At 43.6% G+C, this 19,429-nt stretch overlaps 1 protein-coding gene across 1 annotated transcript in view; it reads left to right on the top strand.

The window, feature by feature from the left end:
• The window catches only part of PXYLP1 (2-phosphoxylose phosphatase 1), a 24,302-nt gene extending 9,650 nt beyond the window's left edge, over positions 1–14,652 (top strand). Inside the window, exons 2-5 of the mRNA XM_010138573.1 lie at positions 2,473–2,634; positions 3,619–3,745; positions 12,119–12,258; positions 13,721–14,652. Of these exons, the coding sequence (XP_010136875.1) occupies positions 2,473–2,634; positions 3,619–3,745; positions 12,119–12,258; positions 13,721–14,652 (1,361 nt within the window). The remainder of the gene's footprint in view (positions 1–2,472; positions 2,635–3,618; positions 3,746–12,118; positions 12,259–13,720) is intronic.
• The last annotated feature ends 4,777 nt before the right edge of the window (positions 14,653–19,429 follow it).

Raw genomic sequence — 19,429 nt, 5'->3', positions numbered from 1 at the left:
TTTTTTTTTTTTTTTTTTTTTTCCTCCCCTGAGCTGTCAGTCCAATACAATTTGTAGTCTTGCTGGTTCAATATGGACCAGAAGACCAACTGAGGAGACAGGGGTGGGATTGATGCTGCAGAGGAGGACTTTCAGTCAGGAAATAGGTGGACACAGAGAGACAGTCAGCTCTTCCAAGAGCTTTAAATAACTGCTCTGTGTGGTTTAAGAGGTACCAAGATGGAGGAACAGATTGCACCTTCTGCACAGCAGGGAGCTGGAGAGAATGAGGCGTGTGAAGAAGGGCTCGACAGCTGGGAAGCAGAGGAAATGAAGACACCAAGAGAGCATGAAGCCCACGTACTTGAAATGGAAAGAGAGGAACACCCCGTCCAGTTCCCCTGCCTGGGCGGGGATGTTTTCCCCTAGATGAGGGTCCTCAAAGACGTTCAGGAATCCAGAGTTAGAAGCTCCTTTAGCCCAGTCCCTGTCTGAGATACCTGGACGTGGACGGGGTGGTTGTTTTGTGGGGAACTGCTGCACCCCTCCTTCTCCCCTGGTGTAAGCCAAGTTAATTCCCTATCCAGTTACAGCCATTACTAAGTAATTAAAACAGGCAGCTAGCTTAGCAGCAGCATTTAGCATTTAACTGATGACAGGAACTATTGTTATTCCTAATCTCTGAGTCCATTCCCAGTCCACAAAATAGTCTCCTGTTGCACCCATAACTGCTGGTTGACTTAGCCTCTGGTAAGGGTGTTCCTCAGTGGCTTTTTAAACTTCAGACATATAATCTAATAATCTTCTAGGTGCTATTTTAAATATTCAATTTTACTGTTAATAGATTCTTCCCTTTAAGATTTAGTGCTTTTCCTTATTCTAAAATTAATCAGGCAACATTAAAGTATTTATTGACCTAATTTGATAAGAAATGAGACCTGCTATCTGCAAACAAAATATTTGGTCCCATGAATTGTAGGCGCTTGATCTTATTAAGATGACGTGAGTCTGTTGAATGCTGTAGTTAATAGTCTCAGTGCAAAAATGTGATCTGTTTGGTTTTTGTAGTTAAAACTGCCTTAGATAAAAAAATTACATTTCTTATTTTGCTTTTAAATCCGCCAGAGAAGTTTTAGCACCAGACTTGGTAGCTGTCGCTGTGAGGCTGTGGTTTCCCCTGTCTTCTGCAACCCTCTTGGGTCAAAAATCATTGAGTTAACGTTACCTGCGTGAGTACTTAAGCCAAGTCTGTCTGGTTTTTGTGACATTAAGTGAGCAGTAGCAATGGAGAAAATTGTTAACCGAAAGCCGGGAGTTGTTGCTGCCAACCTCTTCTGGCGCGGAAACCCGACCAATACAACTGAACTGCTGAAGCTGCCCATTTATACTCTTTAGGCAACGGGAGTGTTGCATGGGAGGAGCTAAAAACCGAATCTAGTAAATAAATGCTGGAATGCCAGCAGAGCTCTGCAGTTTAGGCGGCCAAAGGCAAAATTACGGTTTAATGCTCACCAGGCCCAACCCTGTGGGCAGTCACGTCCAAAATTTGAAATGGCTGAAGGAAAAGTTGAAAGTCCCTGCGCTCTGTGGGTATCAGCCACGTCACCAGCACTGGTGAGGGCATGGAAAATGCCTGAATTCTGGTGTTGGCAGGCAAAGAGAAACCACACAAACCCACTTAAATTGCAGTGTAAGAATGAAGAGTCTGTGTTAGATTAAGGACTACAGGCTCTTAACTGTTGGGGGTTTCGCTGCAGCTTGCTGTCTTCATTGCTGTTCTTTGTCTGCACAGCTCTCTAATACAGAACAAATTCTCCTCTAAAATTAGGACTGGGAGTCCAGATGCAGCTGAAGAACTCACCCAGAAGGATTAGTAAAATTCAGCTTAAGAATTTGTTCTCTTGTCTTTTCTTTCTTTCTTTGTTTTTTTTTCCCCCTCACCACACAAGTCTGATAGGGGTAAAAATACAAACATTTTCCCTCCTCATTTTCACCTCTAAATCTTCCGGTTCAAATACAAGAAAATGTTAATAGGAAAAAACCCAGTTTGTTTTCCCAGTGGTTTGTAGGACCATCATCATAACTGTGCCCTGTCTTTTGCTCATGTCCTTCAATGTCAGTTGTAAAGTTCAGATGATAAGACTGAGCCTGTTACAGCCCTTTTCTCCCTGCTCATCCTCTTAGAGCTTCAGGAGGGACTGACAGAAACAGCAGCTTCAAGATGAGTGCGAAAGGCAGAGTCACTCTGCAGCCATGGGTATTTCTGCAGCCTCAGCCACGCGCTGACTTTGCTAAAGAGCTCGCTGGGTTGTCTTCGGGACTACAGGACTCATGAAAAATCCACAGCAAAGCTCTGTTCGGTAGAGTGGAATCCTTTCACGGACACCGTAGTCTTTGTGCATCATTACTTGAAAAAAATAAAGAAAAAAGTCATAGTCCTGTATGTCCTTACTCCCTCCTAAAGGTATGTGGTGTGTGCTTTGTATCTTCTAGTGCATTTAATCCCCGTAAACCCTGTCAGGGAAGATGGGATGAATCCGAAGAGCCGAAAGAGAATAATCCCTGATTTGCTGACTGAGCCTCCTGAAATAGATCCTGTCTATGAAGCTCATGTTTACTGCAATATTCCCACCGCTGCCGAACGCAGCATGGAGGGTAAGCTCAGGGAACGCAGATGACAAGTTGAGTTGCTTGTTTTTATGTGCTGTTTTTGGAAATGGTGGCTTTGTGCATTGTCAGTTCTTTGGTGCTTGGAGGAGGTACAGCAAACACCGGCTGGTGCTGAATCACAGGATTGTTTGGGTTGGAAAAGACCTTTAAGATCATTGAGTCCAACTGTTCCTCCCTGCACTGCCAGGTCCCCACCAACCCCTGTCCCTCAGCACTACCTTGACACATCTGTGAAAGCCCTCCAGGGATGGGGACTTCACCACTGCCCTGAGCAGCCTGGGCCAGGCCTGGACAACCTTTCTTGGTGAAGAAATTTTTCCTCATGTCCAACCTAAACCTCCCCTGGTGTACAGCATTCAACATACGCTCTTGTTCTTTCCTTCCCTTTGTATCTTCTCTGTCTTCATTTTTGGCAGTGGTTCTTTTCCAGACAATGGTCATCTGGAGGCCTAAATTGAAGGGGGTGGGAAAGATACAGGAATTTAATGTTTGAATTGTAATTCTTACTAGGAGTGAACTGCACTGCAAAAGGTTGACCTGGAATTCTCGGGGAAAAAAAACCCAAAATAATTAATTTTGGAACTGCAAACCATCAGGTATAGTCAGCTAGAAGGCACGTTCGCCTTCTTCACCCTATAGTGACTGCAGCGTCAACTTAGTTAGAAGGAACTCCCTCATTAGCATATCCCACTAACGCATACAAAATAAACTAAACTAGTATATCAAAAAGCCTCACGTTGGGCATGCCGCAAACCCCATCATTATGATAGGGGTTGTGAGAAGAGAGGCATCAGACAAGTGGGGTAACCAGTAAGTCATCGTTTACCAGTATGTTGTTATTTCTTCCGGGGTTTTTCTTTCATTGCGATACCAAAGCCATCGGGTTAATTGTACCTGCAGGGGAGGGATGTAGGTAACATTTACTTAACTTTTCTTTTTTCTCTCTCCCTTTTTCTTTTTTTGCTTTAGGTCATGCCCCTCATTATTTTAAGCTAGTGTCAGTTCAGGTGTTGATTCGACATGGCGATAGGTATCCGCTATACGCCATTCCCAAGACAAAAAGACCGGACATCGACTGTATGTTGCTGCCTGGCAGGTGAAATTCTTGGCTTTTATCATTCCTAGGTGCATGTTTTGCTTGATAATTATTTTGTTCCTCTTCAGGAAGCAATTTTTGCAGCTTGAAGTATGTTGTGACTTCTGATCTTTGCCTGTGGTGGGTTGAAAAAAGACCCCTGTATTGGTGGTGTGCAGTGTTTCCTTTGAAACGGCAAATATTACTGTGACCAGCTGAGACCAGAAGAAATCCTTGGTATTTCTTTAAAAAGCAAAAGCTGTTTCTTGGAGTATTTTCTCTTAGTTAAGCTTCTACACGTTTTCAGAATGTGGGAAGTTTGAGCATGTCTCTTCTGCCACAATTATGAATGGTTCCTCTGGTGTGAGTACAAAAGGGTCTCAGTTCATCACCGCTGAAGGAAAATTGGTATTTGTGGTTTTTATTTTTTTTTTCTTTTCAGAAAGAGAAGTTATCAGAGTTCCCTTAAGTTAACGATTTGTGTCCAAGTTCAGCAAAAAACTGGGGGTGGTACATTTAACTATTAAAATCCCAGATAAACAAAGTGCACTGCTTGCTACTGGAAAACTGCCCTTCTCCTGCAGTCACCACTCGCTGTTTAAAAGCATCCCATGTCAGTTATTGCTGTCTGACTGCATGACATCAGCCTTTCCCTGCCTGGTTCAGTGCAGTGTGCTTCTGTTTGACATCGTGTCTCTGTAGCTTGCTGGTGCTGGCCTTCGTACCTGAACCAGGCTGAGCTGTAGGTGTGGTCTGAATTGCTTCTCTTCCTTGTGGAAGAACCTCTCAGTCTCGTTGAGAGTTTACTCATTGGTAAAGATGAAATACAGTGTAGAGTAGTAGTGATGATGTAAATCACCAATCTTTGTCCTAGCTTGCTTGATTACATGTATTTTTTCTCCTTTTAAAGTAGGATCTGTGACCTTATTTGCTTTTTTTTTTTTCCAACTGAGGACTTTCCAGTGAACCTACTGAATTCTGATAGCTAGAAGGAAAATATAAAGAAAAACTTGATTAGGTGTGTTAGCAGAACCCTCTAGGCCAATCTGCCGCTTTATGCTGCTGCCCACTCAGCAGTGGAGATTTCGGTGACTGGGGGCTGCATTGGCTCTGTGTACCGGGAAAAGAGGTATAACAAATCTCCTGATCTACTGGTGTACAAAGCGGTGGAGACAGACCATAAACACCTTTTCCAGAATAGCATGGAATCTCCTCTGCCTTTAAAGAAACAATGTTCTTGCTTTTCTGGTGTAGAGTTACTCAGAATTGGCTTTACTCTGCCATGCTGGAAGTGTTGCTGACACACTGGAAGTGCATTTCTGCCTTAGAAGTACAAATGCCTGTTTCTTGTTTTGATCGATTCATGGGCCGTACTCCTTAATTTCAGTAGCTTCCAGTCATCAGTAGCATTTACACCTTAAATACTCTGTCCTGTCAGCTTTTCCTCAGTGGGCTTTCAACAAAAGAACCTCTCTGAAGGAGAAGATGGATTGTAGTACACCTTTAGCTTTGTGATTAGCTAGTTGATGGCATCTGAAAGCACAAACTGATTTTCATAACCTGCTCCTCTGCTGCTGGTTCAGCTGTATTAAAACCAACTGCGGTAGGAATATTGTGCAGAAGGAATATTGCTAAAACACGCTGAAGTGATACGAAGAATACCTGAAACATAATGATTAAGTATAGCTTATGTCACACGAGGGATGGGAAGCTTGATGAAAGAGGCTTGCTAACTAGGTACAGACGTAGCGGACACAAAGGCTGGCAGAAAATGGTCAGCCATGGGCTCTGTCTCTGAAGAAAGCTGAAATGTGTTGCTTTTCTCTTCAGATATCTGGCTGCATAAAAATTTGCCCTTGTTATTAGTAGATGTCCTGAAATGTGGAAGGCTTGCAATGCTGAATTCATCTGGAGGCAGGGTTGTATGTGTGCATTTTTAAGAGTAAAATGGGAAGAAAAACAGACACGAGGAATCTGATTTTTATAGCTAACATAGCATTGGAATTAAGAAGATTCAAATACCTTCTATTTTCCTTGGGTTTAGGGAACACATTTCTTACCTGCTTGGTACAAGTATCAAAATGAGAAATTTAGCAAAGTCATATCATTCCTTTTTAAAAGGAGACTATTTTGGAATGCCCATCTATGGATACAAACGAAAATACCTGATTTTCTGACTGTACTAAACAATTTTTATAAGTGATAGTACTCTGGGACCTTTTACATCATGCATTTTTAAAAAATAACTCAACTTTTCTCTGCTATCATGGTGGCTACTTATTTTCTTTATACTTCCACCAAAATGCTCGTTTTGTGAAGAAGTGGCGTGCAGTGGTCCTTAAAGAGAAGTTTGAATTCTCTGAGAGGTGCCGAACCCCAGCAGTGTTCCAGGCCTGCCCCAAGCTGACTGGCTTTCTGAAATTAGATATGCCACCCTGAGACTGCAGACAGGAGACCCAACTCCGGATATCTCTGCCACGGAATTGAGCGGGCAGTTAACTTCTTTGACAAGATGAAAAAATGAATCCATTTGCTAATAGCTATGACAACACTTTCAATGACCTGCCTTGAAGGGTGAGATTATTTTCAGCATGAAATACTAAGTAAAGAAATATGATCCAGATTCCTTCTGGAGTTCTTAAGGGCTCTGATCTACTGATCCTGCTCAATACCTGTCATGTTAGAATGCGTGTGGGGAAGTTTATTGCAAAGCCGTTAACTGCAAGTGGCGGTGTTGGATGAGTAGCTGTATTTCTCAGTTATTACAGTGCCACACGAGACCTTAGTTTTGTGTTTGTCAGAGAAGCTTTTACAGCTATTTGCACTTTAGTTTCATGTGAGGAATACAACATGAAGGCCCTGAAGTCAGGAAAACTACCCATAGAAGGGGAGGAAGTGTTGCAGCTTTTGACACTGCCAACAGAATGACCACATCAAGCAGTTAAGAGGCCATAGTGCCCGGGTGTGAGGAGGCCAGCAGTGTGGATCCCCCAGCTGTTACTCCTGTGTGAAGCATTAGGACATCACTGTGTAGGTGATACATCCACTACCAGTCCCAGCCACTAAAAAGGAGTGGAGAACCAAGGCGACCTTGTCTCCTTGTAGAGTAGAATCTGCTGGCTGACGTTGAAAGGGCGGCAGACAGATGAATGGTGTTGGCTCTGTACCGCTCTGTCCAGATGTGTTAGAGCCGACCCTCCTGAAGGGAGCTGGAATTGTTCCTGTATAACATCAGGAAGCGATTTGCTGCCTTTGGCTGTCAGGCTGAGATTCCTTTGTGATGTAAATTTGGTGCTCGATTGTAAACATTTACAGGGAGAGTGTCACGGGGTGTATAACTGCTGCCTTTGAAGCGAAGGTGTCTCGGTGCTGTATAATTAAGCCGAGATGTCTGAGTCAAAGTCTGGCTTGTGTAAGCTGTCTGGACATCAGTTTCTGATCAATATGCAGCTCATTCCCTCTGTTTGGTATTTGACTTGGCATTCAGCTGATGGAATTCATTAATTAAGCAGATCATGCTGCAGCCCCATGGACCTCTAATGGGTAGGCAAAGTAGCTGTGAGGTCACTCTTTGGCGTTGGGAATTATGGCTTGGGACGTGTAAGAGTGGAATGAATATAAGCAAATGGATTAAATGCTTTGGAGACCTCCTCCATCTAAAACTGCAATTAACAGTATTATTATTTTCATTGTTCTGGATGCAAATTTCCGAAAGGAACTGAATAATATGTACTTTTTTCCTTCAAGAAAATTAATTGAATGATGTTATGAAAATCCTTTTGCTATAGTGTTTGCTTATGAGGGGGAAATAAATTAATCTCCCACTTCTTGTTCCCTTTGTACCTTACACGTCCGGTGTCAAAAGCAATGTTTGTTCATTGGGTTTGTATGCAAGGTGGAGAAGAAACGCTTTTTGGAAGATACTGAAACAATTTCAGAAGACCGATGTAATTTGATAATACGCTGGGTTAATTGGCATATGCTTTAAGGCACTTTGGGAGGTGTTGATGTTAATGATGAGGAGCTTAGCAACAAGTACTTAAATTTTCAGTTCAACATGCGCGTGTCTTGAAACTGCCAGAAGAATGAGAGGGGGAAGTGTGGGAGATTCCGGCTGTGAGCTAAAGGAGATGCAGATTTCACTTGGAGGAAGGTCAGAGTGTTATCCAGACCAGAACGAGGCGAAGAAAGGTCTCGTGAGGCCTCTTCTGACTCTCTAAAGGCTCAGAAGAGCAGTGAGATAGGTTGGATCGCTATGGAGTTTGTTAAAAACCGTGAGAGCTGCAAGACCTGCAGGAGTAACTAAGCCCCAGCAGAACTCATGCTGTCTCGTGGATCTGCTCTGGAGACTGCAGGAATCTTTAGTGGCTCTTTCCAGTCATTTGCCTTCTGAAGAGGAAACAGTATCATCCTCTGATCTAATGCTTTTTTGTCTACTGGAGCTCCACAGAAAACACATTTTGTTTGGGGTTTCTTCAGTTATCAAATAACTCAACTTTAAAGTGAGAAGTGACTTGAGTTTCGCAGAGTCGGGTATGATATTAGAAGCAGGTAACGTACCTTCGTCAGGAGCTTGGCCTATGCCTGGTGTGGTCACGTTTGCTCACCAAGTGACACGCTGAGGGTTCTGCAGCTCTTGTAAGAACTCTGGTCCTCTTGGCTTTTGCGAACTCTGCATTTACTAACAAAAGTGATGTTTGGATAGCTAAATGCTGTTTGGGAAGTGAAAAAAAACCAACCAGAAAACAGTATCTCATTTGTATCAGTGTCCACCTGCACAAGTTCTTTCCTGAGATACAGGTCTCTTAGGGAACTCCAGAGTGTAGCAGTGCTGGGAGAGGACAGTGCTGAGCAGTAACAGAGGGATGATGAAAAAAAAGTTTGTCCCTCCTTAATCTGCTATTAGTTTTCTACTGGATGGTTTTTCACATCCGGTTCTTAAATTTCGTACTTCATCTTAATTAGATTAACTTTGCAATTTTTATAGCTTTGTAGTCTCAAATTTGTAGGTGGCTCAGAGGAGTTTTCTGAGCTGGAGGACAGATGGAATGCCATGGTGTGTTGAAGAAACAAGGCTCACGCTGCCCTTCATTTCCCTGTACACGTGGTGGAAGTAAGGCAATAAGTCAGTGGTCCAATAGTTTTGACAGGAAGGAATGTGAGAGGAATCTCAGCCTGTTCCTGTCGAGGAATTGATTGAAAGTAGTGCTATAATTAATAAACGTAAGGATTGAGGGCCGGGGGATTCTTGCCAAAATTGACCTTGTAGGGTCTGATGTGGAACAAATCAAAGGAACAAAACTCTGCTGTAGAGCTGATTGCTGTTCGTTTCAGTTCTTTAATAAAACAGTGTCTGCTCGCAGGGATCACCAGGGAAGAAAAGCTTTCCAAGCAGACAGTATAAATCGAGGGCAGTGTGTTCCTGGGCAGTCCTGAGACAAGTAGCCCTGAGGAGCAGGGGCGGTTTGCTTCTTGCTCTGGGAATTAACTATCAAGTCTAGCAATGGTCTTGAACTTTGTGTCGAGCTGTGTGAGTTCTGGTCCTCCCCTTGCACGTAGATCTGCGTATCGACATTTCTGTATTGAGGCTCTCGAGGAAGAAGGGAGGTTTTATCAATGGAGGTCAGCGCGGGTGCTGGCAGCAGGGCACACGCAGGTCAGATAGCTGCCCAGTACGAATTCTTTCCATGTACGCTGGTGGCAGGGTAGCAGTAAAGAGATGACATTTTGGTGTTAAAGCTTTTTAAGACCTTTACAAGTAAGATATTTAATGTTGGATAAGGATTTAAATGTTGGTCCATTTTAATGCTGGTGCGTGAAAAAGGCACTATTAAATGCAGGCTCTGTTATGCCAGTGTTTAGTTTGTAAGGAACGAGATAAGCTGAGTTCACTGAGGGGAAAAGCACCTTCTGTTTCATTACAGCTGAAATTAATTCTATTTTACAAAGACAAATCATTAAAAGACAAATTAACAGACATGAAAAATGAGAAATAAACGTTCGAAGTGAGGAAGATGTATGGCTGTCACAGTGGTGTTCGGTGAAAAGCCATTCCACGTCCTGACGAAACTGGAAGTATTTATGGTATTAAAGCAGTTCCCACATGTGGCAGCTTGCTGTCGTGTAATGTTCAGCAGATTACAGGAGGATTATCTCTTCAGCCCATTCTAATTTTCTGGGTACTTTTATGGAAATAAAATTTTAAGGCTATTTCAGCCTTTTCAACGAGACAACTGAGTAATTTTCTTTGCTTCCTGCTCGAGCAGTCCCGGCAGTCTTAGCTGTGTTGCCTGGATACTCCATCTCCTGCGGCATCTCTAAATCGGCCAGTTCAACTGGCGGAGCCGTATTCTGGAGAAAAGTCGTGGGGCGGGCAGGGGCAGTCGTTTGTTCGTGGAGCTGTAAATTTTGCTGCGGTAAAAAAGCAGATTTTATTAGCTCAATTGTGCAGGGTTAATGAGGAGACCTGCTGGTGTTACGTACATGAGAATATAATACACAAATATTTCATTTTATCAATTGTCATGCATTTTATTAGCTTATTGAGGATGTTAGTTCATCCTGCCTGCTGACTTTTAGATGAGTCAGTGTGCAAAGCACTGCTGAATGCTTCTCCTTCCTCTTTCCTTTCTTCCTTCCCACAAGTGGTCACTGTTGGTTGTATCAGTACGGGTTTTGTGCTGTTAAGAGTCGAGGTTTTGCTGTTCGAAGCAGGAGAGTGGATACTGCAGTTCTAGTTTTCTTGCACGTGTATTTGCAGAACTTTCTAATTAAGTTTAAGGAAAATTATGATTGACAGTTTATTCATGTCAAGATTTTTTTGAAGTGCAGTGTCAAAGACTGGCAGTTCAGCCCAAGAACTCTGCAACAGGCTGCAACTGCTGTTTGCCAATGGGTTTAATTTAATTTTCTCAGCTTAATTCTTCCATGTTTAGATTGCAGCGCCGGGCTGTGAAAACAGTGGAATGTACCAAGAGTTGTGTTTGACGTCCACATCTGGGCTTTAGCATGTTATAAATTGGCTGGGTTTCCTTCCAATTTTAAATGAAAACGAAAAAATTCTTTGAATATTTTTCTCCATTTTGCTTTTTGTCCCATTTTCCATTTTTTTCCTTACTGGCAGTTGTACTGTAATTTATCATAACATTTTCCTCCCAATATTTTTTTCTGAAGGTAAATTAAATCCTGGAGAAATTCAGGTTTTACACAGTGATGTGGCAAGGAGGTGCCTTTTAGGAGCCCTCCTGTAGAGCCCTGCTGTGAGCACAGCTCTGCAGGAGGGGCTGCCTTGCTGCAGAGAGGGGCTGCCTTGGCTTCTCCTTTCTAAGCACCGGTGGCTTTGTGTGGGTCAACTTCGATTCCAAACAGTTCCTCATGCTTAAGTGATGTTACTGCTCCCTCTTGTGGTTCCTGCTACTCTGGAAGGGCTCTTAAGACCTGAGGGTTCTTGTGTCAAAACAATTCATGATTCTAGCAAGGTGTAAATATGAAAAATAAACGCAACTCAGACTGGGTCTCTGACCGCTTTTATCTTCTTTTTTTATATATATATTTTGTGCGAGCGACATAAAAATATTTACCGTATTCAGGCTGAAAGCCCTGTTAACATGAGAACTACCCGGGGCAGGGCTGGGTTGCCAATCACTGTCTTAGTTCCGTACAGAAGTAGAGCGGTGACTGTGTGACATTTGCACACTGACATCTGGTGACTAAATCCCTACTTAGGTGATGCAGTTCTGCTGTAGAAGTGTCTTCATGGATTTTTTTATAAAAAGGTTTAAAACCCTCTCAGTTACATTGTTTGTGAATTTTTTTTATCCAGTTATCTAGGCGAACAGAGCCTCTAGCGTGGAAATCCACAGAACGGTTGAGGAAATCTGAGCTTTCTTTCACTGACTCAATTCTGTTTCAGTGGGATAACTTGCACTTTTTTGTGGATTCCTTCAAGGTCGTCTACTTAAAATACGGGTTATTTGAACCCATTTAGACTGAGAGCACCTTTGGCTGTGGTGTTAGAATGCAGTGGTACTTCAGAAACAGGAGAGAGCGGGGGGTTTTTTTGTTTTGTTTTGATTTTTTTTTGAAGGATTTATTTATTTTAAAATTCACAACCATATTAGTGACTGCATTCAAAACCCCAAATCTTTCCAAATTACTTACCAAAAGTGCTATAATTTTAACATGGCAAGACGTGGGTTTCCCTGTAGCTCTGTGGTAGTTAGTAAGCGGTTAGGTTTCTTGTGCGTGCTTGCAGAAGTAAGAGCAGATGTTGTCTCAGTGGGGAATAACCTCACGCCAAGACATCTCTGAGCTGACATACCTAGAACACTCGCCTCTCTTGAGCTGTTTCCCGTATGCTTTTGGAAGTGTTCACATTTTGGTTTACTTCTCTAGGAAACCTTCTCATCCTCAGCTTGAAGCTTTCATGAAACACATGTCCAAAGGCTCTGCAGCCCAACTGGATGGTTCCCTGAGCAGCCTGCCACGTTACCCCAGCCATTCCCTGTGCGAAATGGGAGAGCTCACACAGACAGGTACGTTTCTGTAGCAGCTTTGGCTTTTCTGCGCTGTCCAGGACAGTCTGCAGGAAAAGGGATCTTCTCTTTTTCTTTACATTGAAATAAAAGCTTGTTTATGGGAAGCTTATAATGTTGGTCTTAGCGTAGGTTATGCTGGGAGATGACTAAAGGATTAGTTTCTCTCCGCTGAAAGGGGTAGCAGTTGCAGAAACGACATTTGCCAGTTCTGAACGGATTGACTACTCTTGGTATCTCTTTTAACTTTATTTGTTACAAATCATAGCAACTTCCCTTGCACCCCACTGAAAAACAGCATTGCTGGGTCCCTCCTGAGAAAGGTCCGGTACTCTGTTATGGGCTGGTTTGTGATTCAGAATGGCCCTGGAACTGAAGAACACTCGATTGTGAAGTAAGCACCATCCCCTGTGAGAGATGCAGATGTAACAGATGCGTTTGATGCCTGTATTATGTGTGTAGACAAACTGTACACAACTGGTGCTTCCACCCCAAGCTTCGTAATGAAGTTCAAAGAGCGTGATTTCTGGAATATTTATTTATGTATGTTGTTCTAAGCAAAATGAACTTTATTTTCTTACTCCATCTCTCAGTTCTGTTGAGCTATTTACTGGATGAAAAGGTGGAAATATCAGCAATTAAACTCCAAATAACGTCTTTAAAAAATAAAGTATTGAGACTTCATCAATACTGACACTGCAGGAAAGGCTGTGAACTTTGGCAGCAAACGTGGTGTTTGGTTTACCTGTACCAAAAGGTCCAGGGGAGATGGGGGGTAACTGGAAGTGTTGCTGTTGGCTGCGTAGAAGAAAGTGTGTGTTACTCTTGCTGTCTTAAATACCAGTGACTGAAAGAGCAAATCACAGCCTCTGGGGATTCAATGGCTTTGGAGGCTGACAAGAGAGGATGAGGAGTGTTGAAGATTCACGGAGTTAGCGCCGTTTTCTCTTGCAAACTGTCTTTCAAGGGTTCTCCTGTATTTTTCAGTCTTGCTGGTCAAATCCTCCTATGTTTTGGGATCCCTTGATGTGATGGCCACCCTTGATGTGATCTCCACTCCATTTTCTGAGTCCACATGCTAGTTTACATTCATTGCCTGGCTGAAAACCTGGCTTGGGTGCAGCCCAAATCCATCTTCATAACCACCTTACTTTTATAGTCGTGTTAGACCCATTCAGTTTGAGCCTCTTGTCCAAAGAACAAATATTAAACCACTAAAGTTTTAAATGAATTGTATGGATCCAGCTTTTCTCTCTCTCAGTTTAGCCCCTGAAGAATGGCAGGTATTTCTCATATTTCATGTGTTTTTGCTATAGTCAAAGGTAGATGAAGTTCAGTTTTGAAGTTCGTAACCATTTAACTAATTGTTCATTTATCAGTAAGGCTGTGAGCTGGTTTTTTTCCTCCAAAACTACGAAGAGTCTAATTGTGTCTCACAATTTCTCTTAAAATTCTTTTTCAGGGGTGGTGCAACACTTGCGGAACGGACAACTATTACGAGACATCTATATAAACAAACATAAACTGCTGCCGAGCGACTGGACAGCAAAGCAGCTCTACTTGGAGACCACAGGAAAGAGCCGAACCCTGCAGAGCGCGTTGGCGCTGCTCTACACATTTCTGCCAGATTTCGACTGGAAGAGAATCAACATGAGGCATCAGTGGAGCACCATTTTCTGCTCTGGAAGCTGCGACTGTCCCATGCGAAACCACTACCTAGAAGAGGAACAGCGCAGACAGTACAGTTTACGGGTGCAAAACAATGATTTGGAGAAGATCTATGTAGACATGGCCAAGATCGTCGGCATTCCCACAAGGCAGCTGAGAGCTTCTAACCCGATAGATTCTCTCCTGTGCTATTTTTGCCACAATGTCAGTTTTCCGTGTACCAAAACTGGCTGCATTGGTATGGAGCACTTCAAAGTCATCAAAAGACATCAGTTGGAGGATGAGAGGGAAAGGCAGGAAAAGAAACTTTATTTCTTGTATGCACTATTGGCTACTCATCCCCTCCTCAACCAGACTGTTAATCGGCTGCAGCGGATTGCAGAAGGCAAGAAGGAAGAAGTGTTTGTTCTTTACTCTGCCCACGACGTCACATTGTCACCTGTTCTCAGTGCCTTGGGCATTACAGAGGCCAGATTTCCCAGGTTTGCTTCCAGATTAGTTTTTGAGCTGTGGCAGGATGGGAAGAGACCCAAAGAACACTTTATCCGCATCCTGTACAATGGCGCTGATGTCACATTCCAGACCTCGTTCTGCAAGGATTATTACAAACGTTTCAGCAAGCCAATGTGCCCACTGGAAAAACTGGTCAGCTTTGTCAAGAGGGATATGTTCTTAATTTTTAACAGCACTAGTTACTATGATGCGTGTCGTAGAAGACCGCTGTAGAGAAGGGAGGCGAAACAGGAGCATGGTGAGAGTCTGTGTTCTGGTTGAGGCATGGTTCAGTTTTGTTGTTCTTGCACTAGGATGTGTCAGTGCAGAAGGATGTTGCTGCAAACGTTCTTTAGATAGATAGTTCTATTTTCGTTTGGACTGCAGCTGGTCTCCACTAGAACAACTCCTGAGGGAGAGTTATGTGTACGTGTGTGCTCACATAGGCTGCGTTAACTGTAATGATAAATCACGTGGGCTGCTGTAACCTGGGCGTTGCTTGGTAGCGTGAGAGAGCAGAGACTGTTTCTCTGCATTCCACAGCAATACTCAAGTCCCATAAGTTTAAAACCAAAACCATTCTTTTTTTTTTTTCTTCCCCAGTCCTTTTAAGCAGTCTGTGTCAAGGTCTTAATGAACTCCAGGCATCTTCATCAAACCATTTGTAAGGAATTCTTGAAGCTCCCTACTCAAAAAGAAGCCGTTTATTGTTAGCGGCAGGTCTGTAGAGCCAAGCACGTGTGTGTGTACCTGGAGCAGCGTGTACAATGAGCATGTGCCTTTCTGACCTCACGGGCCTGTAAATACCGGGCTGTTGCTGCCAGCACTGGAGCAGGGCGTACTGGAAAATGGAATCAAAACTCTGTTCTTTAATTGCACTTTCAGCACTTTGAGTAGTTCAAACACAGTCTGGAAATACATCAAGGGTCGTGTGCCATTCAGATCAATAGCAAATACTAACATTGCCGCTGAGCCTGAGGGGGACGTGAGGACTGGAAACCAGTTTTATGGTGAAGCGTTGGGCTCTTTCCCGTTGTGAACGTGTTTGAGCTGCTGTGCTATGGAACAAATCGGTATTTTAGGAATTTGGTGTAGTGATGGCTTGAGACTAAACACTAAGAAAACTTTGTAGTTGAGTTAGTATTTTTCTGGACTAGGAAGTTCTTATTTTCTAAGATGAGACTTGTACACATTGTACTGTGTATATTTATGAGACCGTGGATCTTTCTGACTTGTTTAGTTTGTAAAGACTTGTGAAGCTCACTTTGAGACTTTTTTTCCCCCCTTGATCAGGATGTTTAGACTTTAGAATAAACTGTCTTTTTATGGGTAACTTGAACAATGCGTAGATCTGAAAGCTTGTACTTTCGACTGCTTTCCTCTCTTTAGGAGTAGTACCTTGAGAAGTGGTTTTTAATAGAAATAGAAATTTTGTAACGGTGGAGGATTTTTACACATTTTATTCTAGAAATAATATAGTCTGTGACTTGTGATTCGCTGGTGCTAGTTTATCAAAGAAGACACAACTCAGCGCAGGTTCTCTGACTGTTGGCATTCCACCCTCTCTCTCTTTTCAATGCTGCATTTGAACATGTTTCGTGAAATAAAATCCTGGGGACTCTTTGTATACTCGTGTGTTAAGTTTATTCTGTCTCTCTTGGCTGTCAGCAGTAACAAGGTAAGTGTTTATTGTTAGGCTGCTTGTCGCATAGTGACTTCTGCCCTTAATGCATTTGGGTTCCACTCTGAGAACGAGCAGTAAACATTTCACGAATACTGAAACAGAAATGATGATAGAACATTGGGGCTTTTGTCCCACATCAGGAAATGTTCTGGAAATGTTTTCTTTCTCTCTGAGACCAGCTCTGTTAGTCGTCATCTGTGTTTGCGTATTGGCGGGCAAACCAGGAGAGAGATTCTGGTAGTTGAGCTGGCTTTGTGTAAATGGTGTGACCTGGACCGTTTGTCCAACCTAAGTACCGAGTACTCCAGAGAGCTGGTGAGCTATCAGCAGAAGGCAGCTCTAACTCTTCAGTGTTCCCTGCTGGAGCTGTGGTGCTGTTTGGTGACCGCTTGGTGCTCAAGGCAGCATGAGATTCTAGATACTAATGGATGTTGCAGCTGTTACCCAAATTTCTACCTTAACCTTTTTTCTGTGGAGTCGCACAAACGCACTGATTTTATGGACCTTTGGTTGCTGGTCAGCTGATAGGCATTCTGCCTGAAATCTCTTGGAGACCTTGGGGTTAATCCCTGAGGTAAATCAGTTAAGTGGGAACGATCCTTAACATAACGTTTAAGTCAGTGTGGTGCCGAGTGGCTTACAAACAAGAACGCAGCATGTAAATGGCGCAGCACAGGCTGGATGTAACCCTTCTGCATAGAGAAATGTGTAAGAGAAGAGGTGTGCAGCCATCAGGGAACATAACAAGGTGAAAGCAGTGCACTTAATAGTTGTTGAGGTCTTGTCTGTCCGTTTTCCATGTGCCACCCAGTTTGTACAGTCGGGGCCATGCGTGTGCTGTGCACTGAAAAGGCACCCACATTGTTCTGACTGTTTCCAGTCGTGCTTCCTGCATGCTTTTGTCTTCCTTTGAAGAAGAAACGAGGTTACAGGAAAATGATCAAGGAAGTAACTTTTCCTCTTTCTAGGGGAAATGCAGATCATCACAGTGTATTCTCACAGTTTGCTTACTTTAAACATGTGTATACTTTGTGTTAGTGAAACTCCTCCAGGACTCCAACAAGAATCAATACCTTTACAATACTGCAGTATCTCTGCTGTCCAGAGTGAGCTTGGGAGTATCACCAGGGTAGAGACCCCACAGCCTCCCATGGCAACCTGTGCCAGTGCTCAGTCACCTCACAGTGGAAAAAAATTAAAAAAAAGAAAAAAGTGACCTTTATGTTCAGGTGGAACCTCCTGTGTTTCCGTTTTGCTCACTGCCTCATCTTGTCACTGAGCACCACTGAACACCTCCCTCCGTGTGCAGCCTCCCTTCTGATATTTATATGCATTGATGAGATTCCCTGAGGCTTCTCTTCTGCGGGCTGAGCAGCCCCAGCTCTGTCTACTCTCACATAAGAGACTCTCCAGTCCCTTAAGCATCATGGTGCAGACTCCAGTAGCACCATCTGTCTCGTACTGGGAATGATCAAGAGCATGATTGCTGTTCCAGCCAAAATGCCCTTCCACTGTGGTCAGGGCTGTGGTAAGAAACCTGGATTGGGAATTTAAGGAACATCTGGAGCAAAGTTTAGATGGCTGAAGATGCAGATCCAGTGCTAATGCCATAAATAGTTTTCCCTTTCCTCTGTAGCAGCTGCAGCTGACCAAGGTGCAAGCACCTGCTTATCCCTGTCTGTGGGTCAGTGGATGGGCGTTACTGAATCTCTGTGGTAAAAAACCCGAACAAGCAAGCGAACTACTTCTGTGTGTGCGTAATTCATTAGGAGGTGCTCATCTCTGCTAAGCCATGTCCTCAGAGGGTCTGCAGCGGAGAAAGGCTTGATGCAGCTCCATTGTCGCTGGAAGAGCTGAAGGAGCGAGCTGCAGGGCTGTGATCCTTCTCACAACCCCCCGGCTTGGCTATGGAGACAAACGGATAATCAAACTGCATTATCAAACCTGATTAATTATTTTGTTTTACAGTTTGACCAAATTTATGATTCAGTTTGCAGTTGTGAGTGGATTTCTATTGGGACTGAGGTAATCAATGTAACTACCTGTTAAGGACCAGGACACTACCTGAACAGTGCAAAGAGGACATTTATTTATCCTGGCCTTGATGAATCCACTGTCTGTAGGGATGAATTGGAGCCGCCAACTGGGAAACACGGACTGGTGCCGTTTAATCGCATGACAGAGCAGAAATGAAAGCTGCGGCTCTAAAGAATGCTGTTGGAGCTCCTGTTGCCTTGGAACTGATGGAGGAGTGGGCTGTTCTGTTTGTGTGCTAAACACAGTGTTTAGAAACTGATGGTTAAACATGCTGAGCGTGTGTAGTGCGAGTGAAATGTTTCTTCATAGAATTCAGCTTATTTTTCAGTGCAGAGCCTTGGCAAATGCTGAGAGTGAGATTTGAAGACGGATGGAAACAGGATGCCGTCTTGTGGCAGTTTTCTGTTGTACAGAAATGGGTTAGTGTGAGTTAAACTGGGGTGGGGGGGAAAGCCTTTACTCAAATGGCAGCACTGTGCAAAAGTGGAGTTAAAAGACAGTAAGATGCAGATGGATTTCACAAAAATCCACAATAAGAGGCTTCCTTCTCCATGGCTGGAGTGAAGGGTGGGTTGGTTGGTTATTGAAGATGCCCGGACCATTGTGGGGTGAAGTAGGAATAATGATGACGGCTGTGATGGTTATTTTGAAGCAAGTTGTTCACCTTGCAAAACATGGGTGTATTCTCCAGGTCGCTGCAGCTTTGCTGTCCTCGGGACCAAATCCAGCCTTACACTTTTGAGCAGGGCAATTTCTGAAGACAGCAAAACCTACAGGATATGGAATTAGAAAGCAGAGCAGTTATCTCCCTGTCCGTCTGCTGGCTGGGTGTCAGGTACTTTGCTTGTGGTTTGGTTTCTTCCTTTTCCACGGGAAAGGAGCAGTGCCACATGTGTGTTATTCATCTCGTTGAGACACGGCAGGATCTGAACTTTGCACTGTCTTCAGACCGAAAACAAATCCCATTAAGCCCTTTGTTTCCCAAGTCCTGGGCAGCCACTTTCAAAAGCGGTTTAGAGCTACCCCGAACAATTTTGTCATCAGAAACAGAGCGATCTACAGTGGGCTTCTGCAGCTTTGGAGGGCGGGATGACTGTCACGCTGACACAACTTGTTTTCTCCTTAAAGTCTGTCCCCCCCAGAAGCGCGGAGCAACAGGGAGGGAACTAAGCCCGACTTCTGACGGACGGACCCGGACCCCTGCGTGGTTAACTGCATTCTCCTTTTTGAACTGGCCACGTACTTAATGCTCTCCTTCGACCGCGCTCAGCTGTGGCCGCTGGAGCTGTG

This window comes from Buceros rhinoceros, unplaced genomic scaffold, assembly GCF_000710305.1.
Source record: "Buceros rhinoceros silvestris isolate BGI_N320 unplaced genomic scaffold, ASM71030v1 scaffold26936, whole genome shotgun sequence".
Classification (NCBI taxonomy): domain Eukaryota; kingdom Metazoa; phylum Chordata; class Aves; order Bucerotiformes; family Bucerotidae; genus Buceros; species Buceros rhinoceros.
The sequence above is the reverse complement of the archived record's forward strand: the minus strand, read 5'-3'. Positions and strand labels throughout refer to the sequence as shown.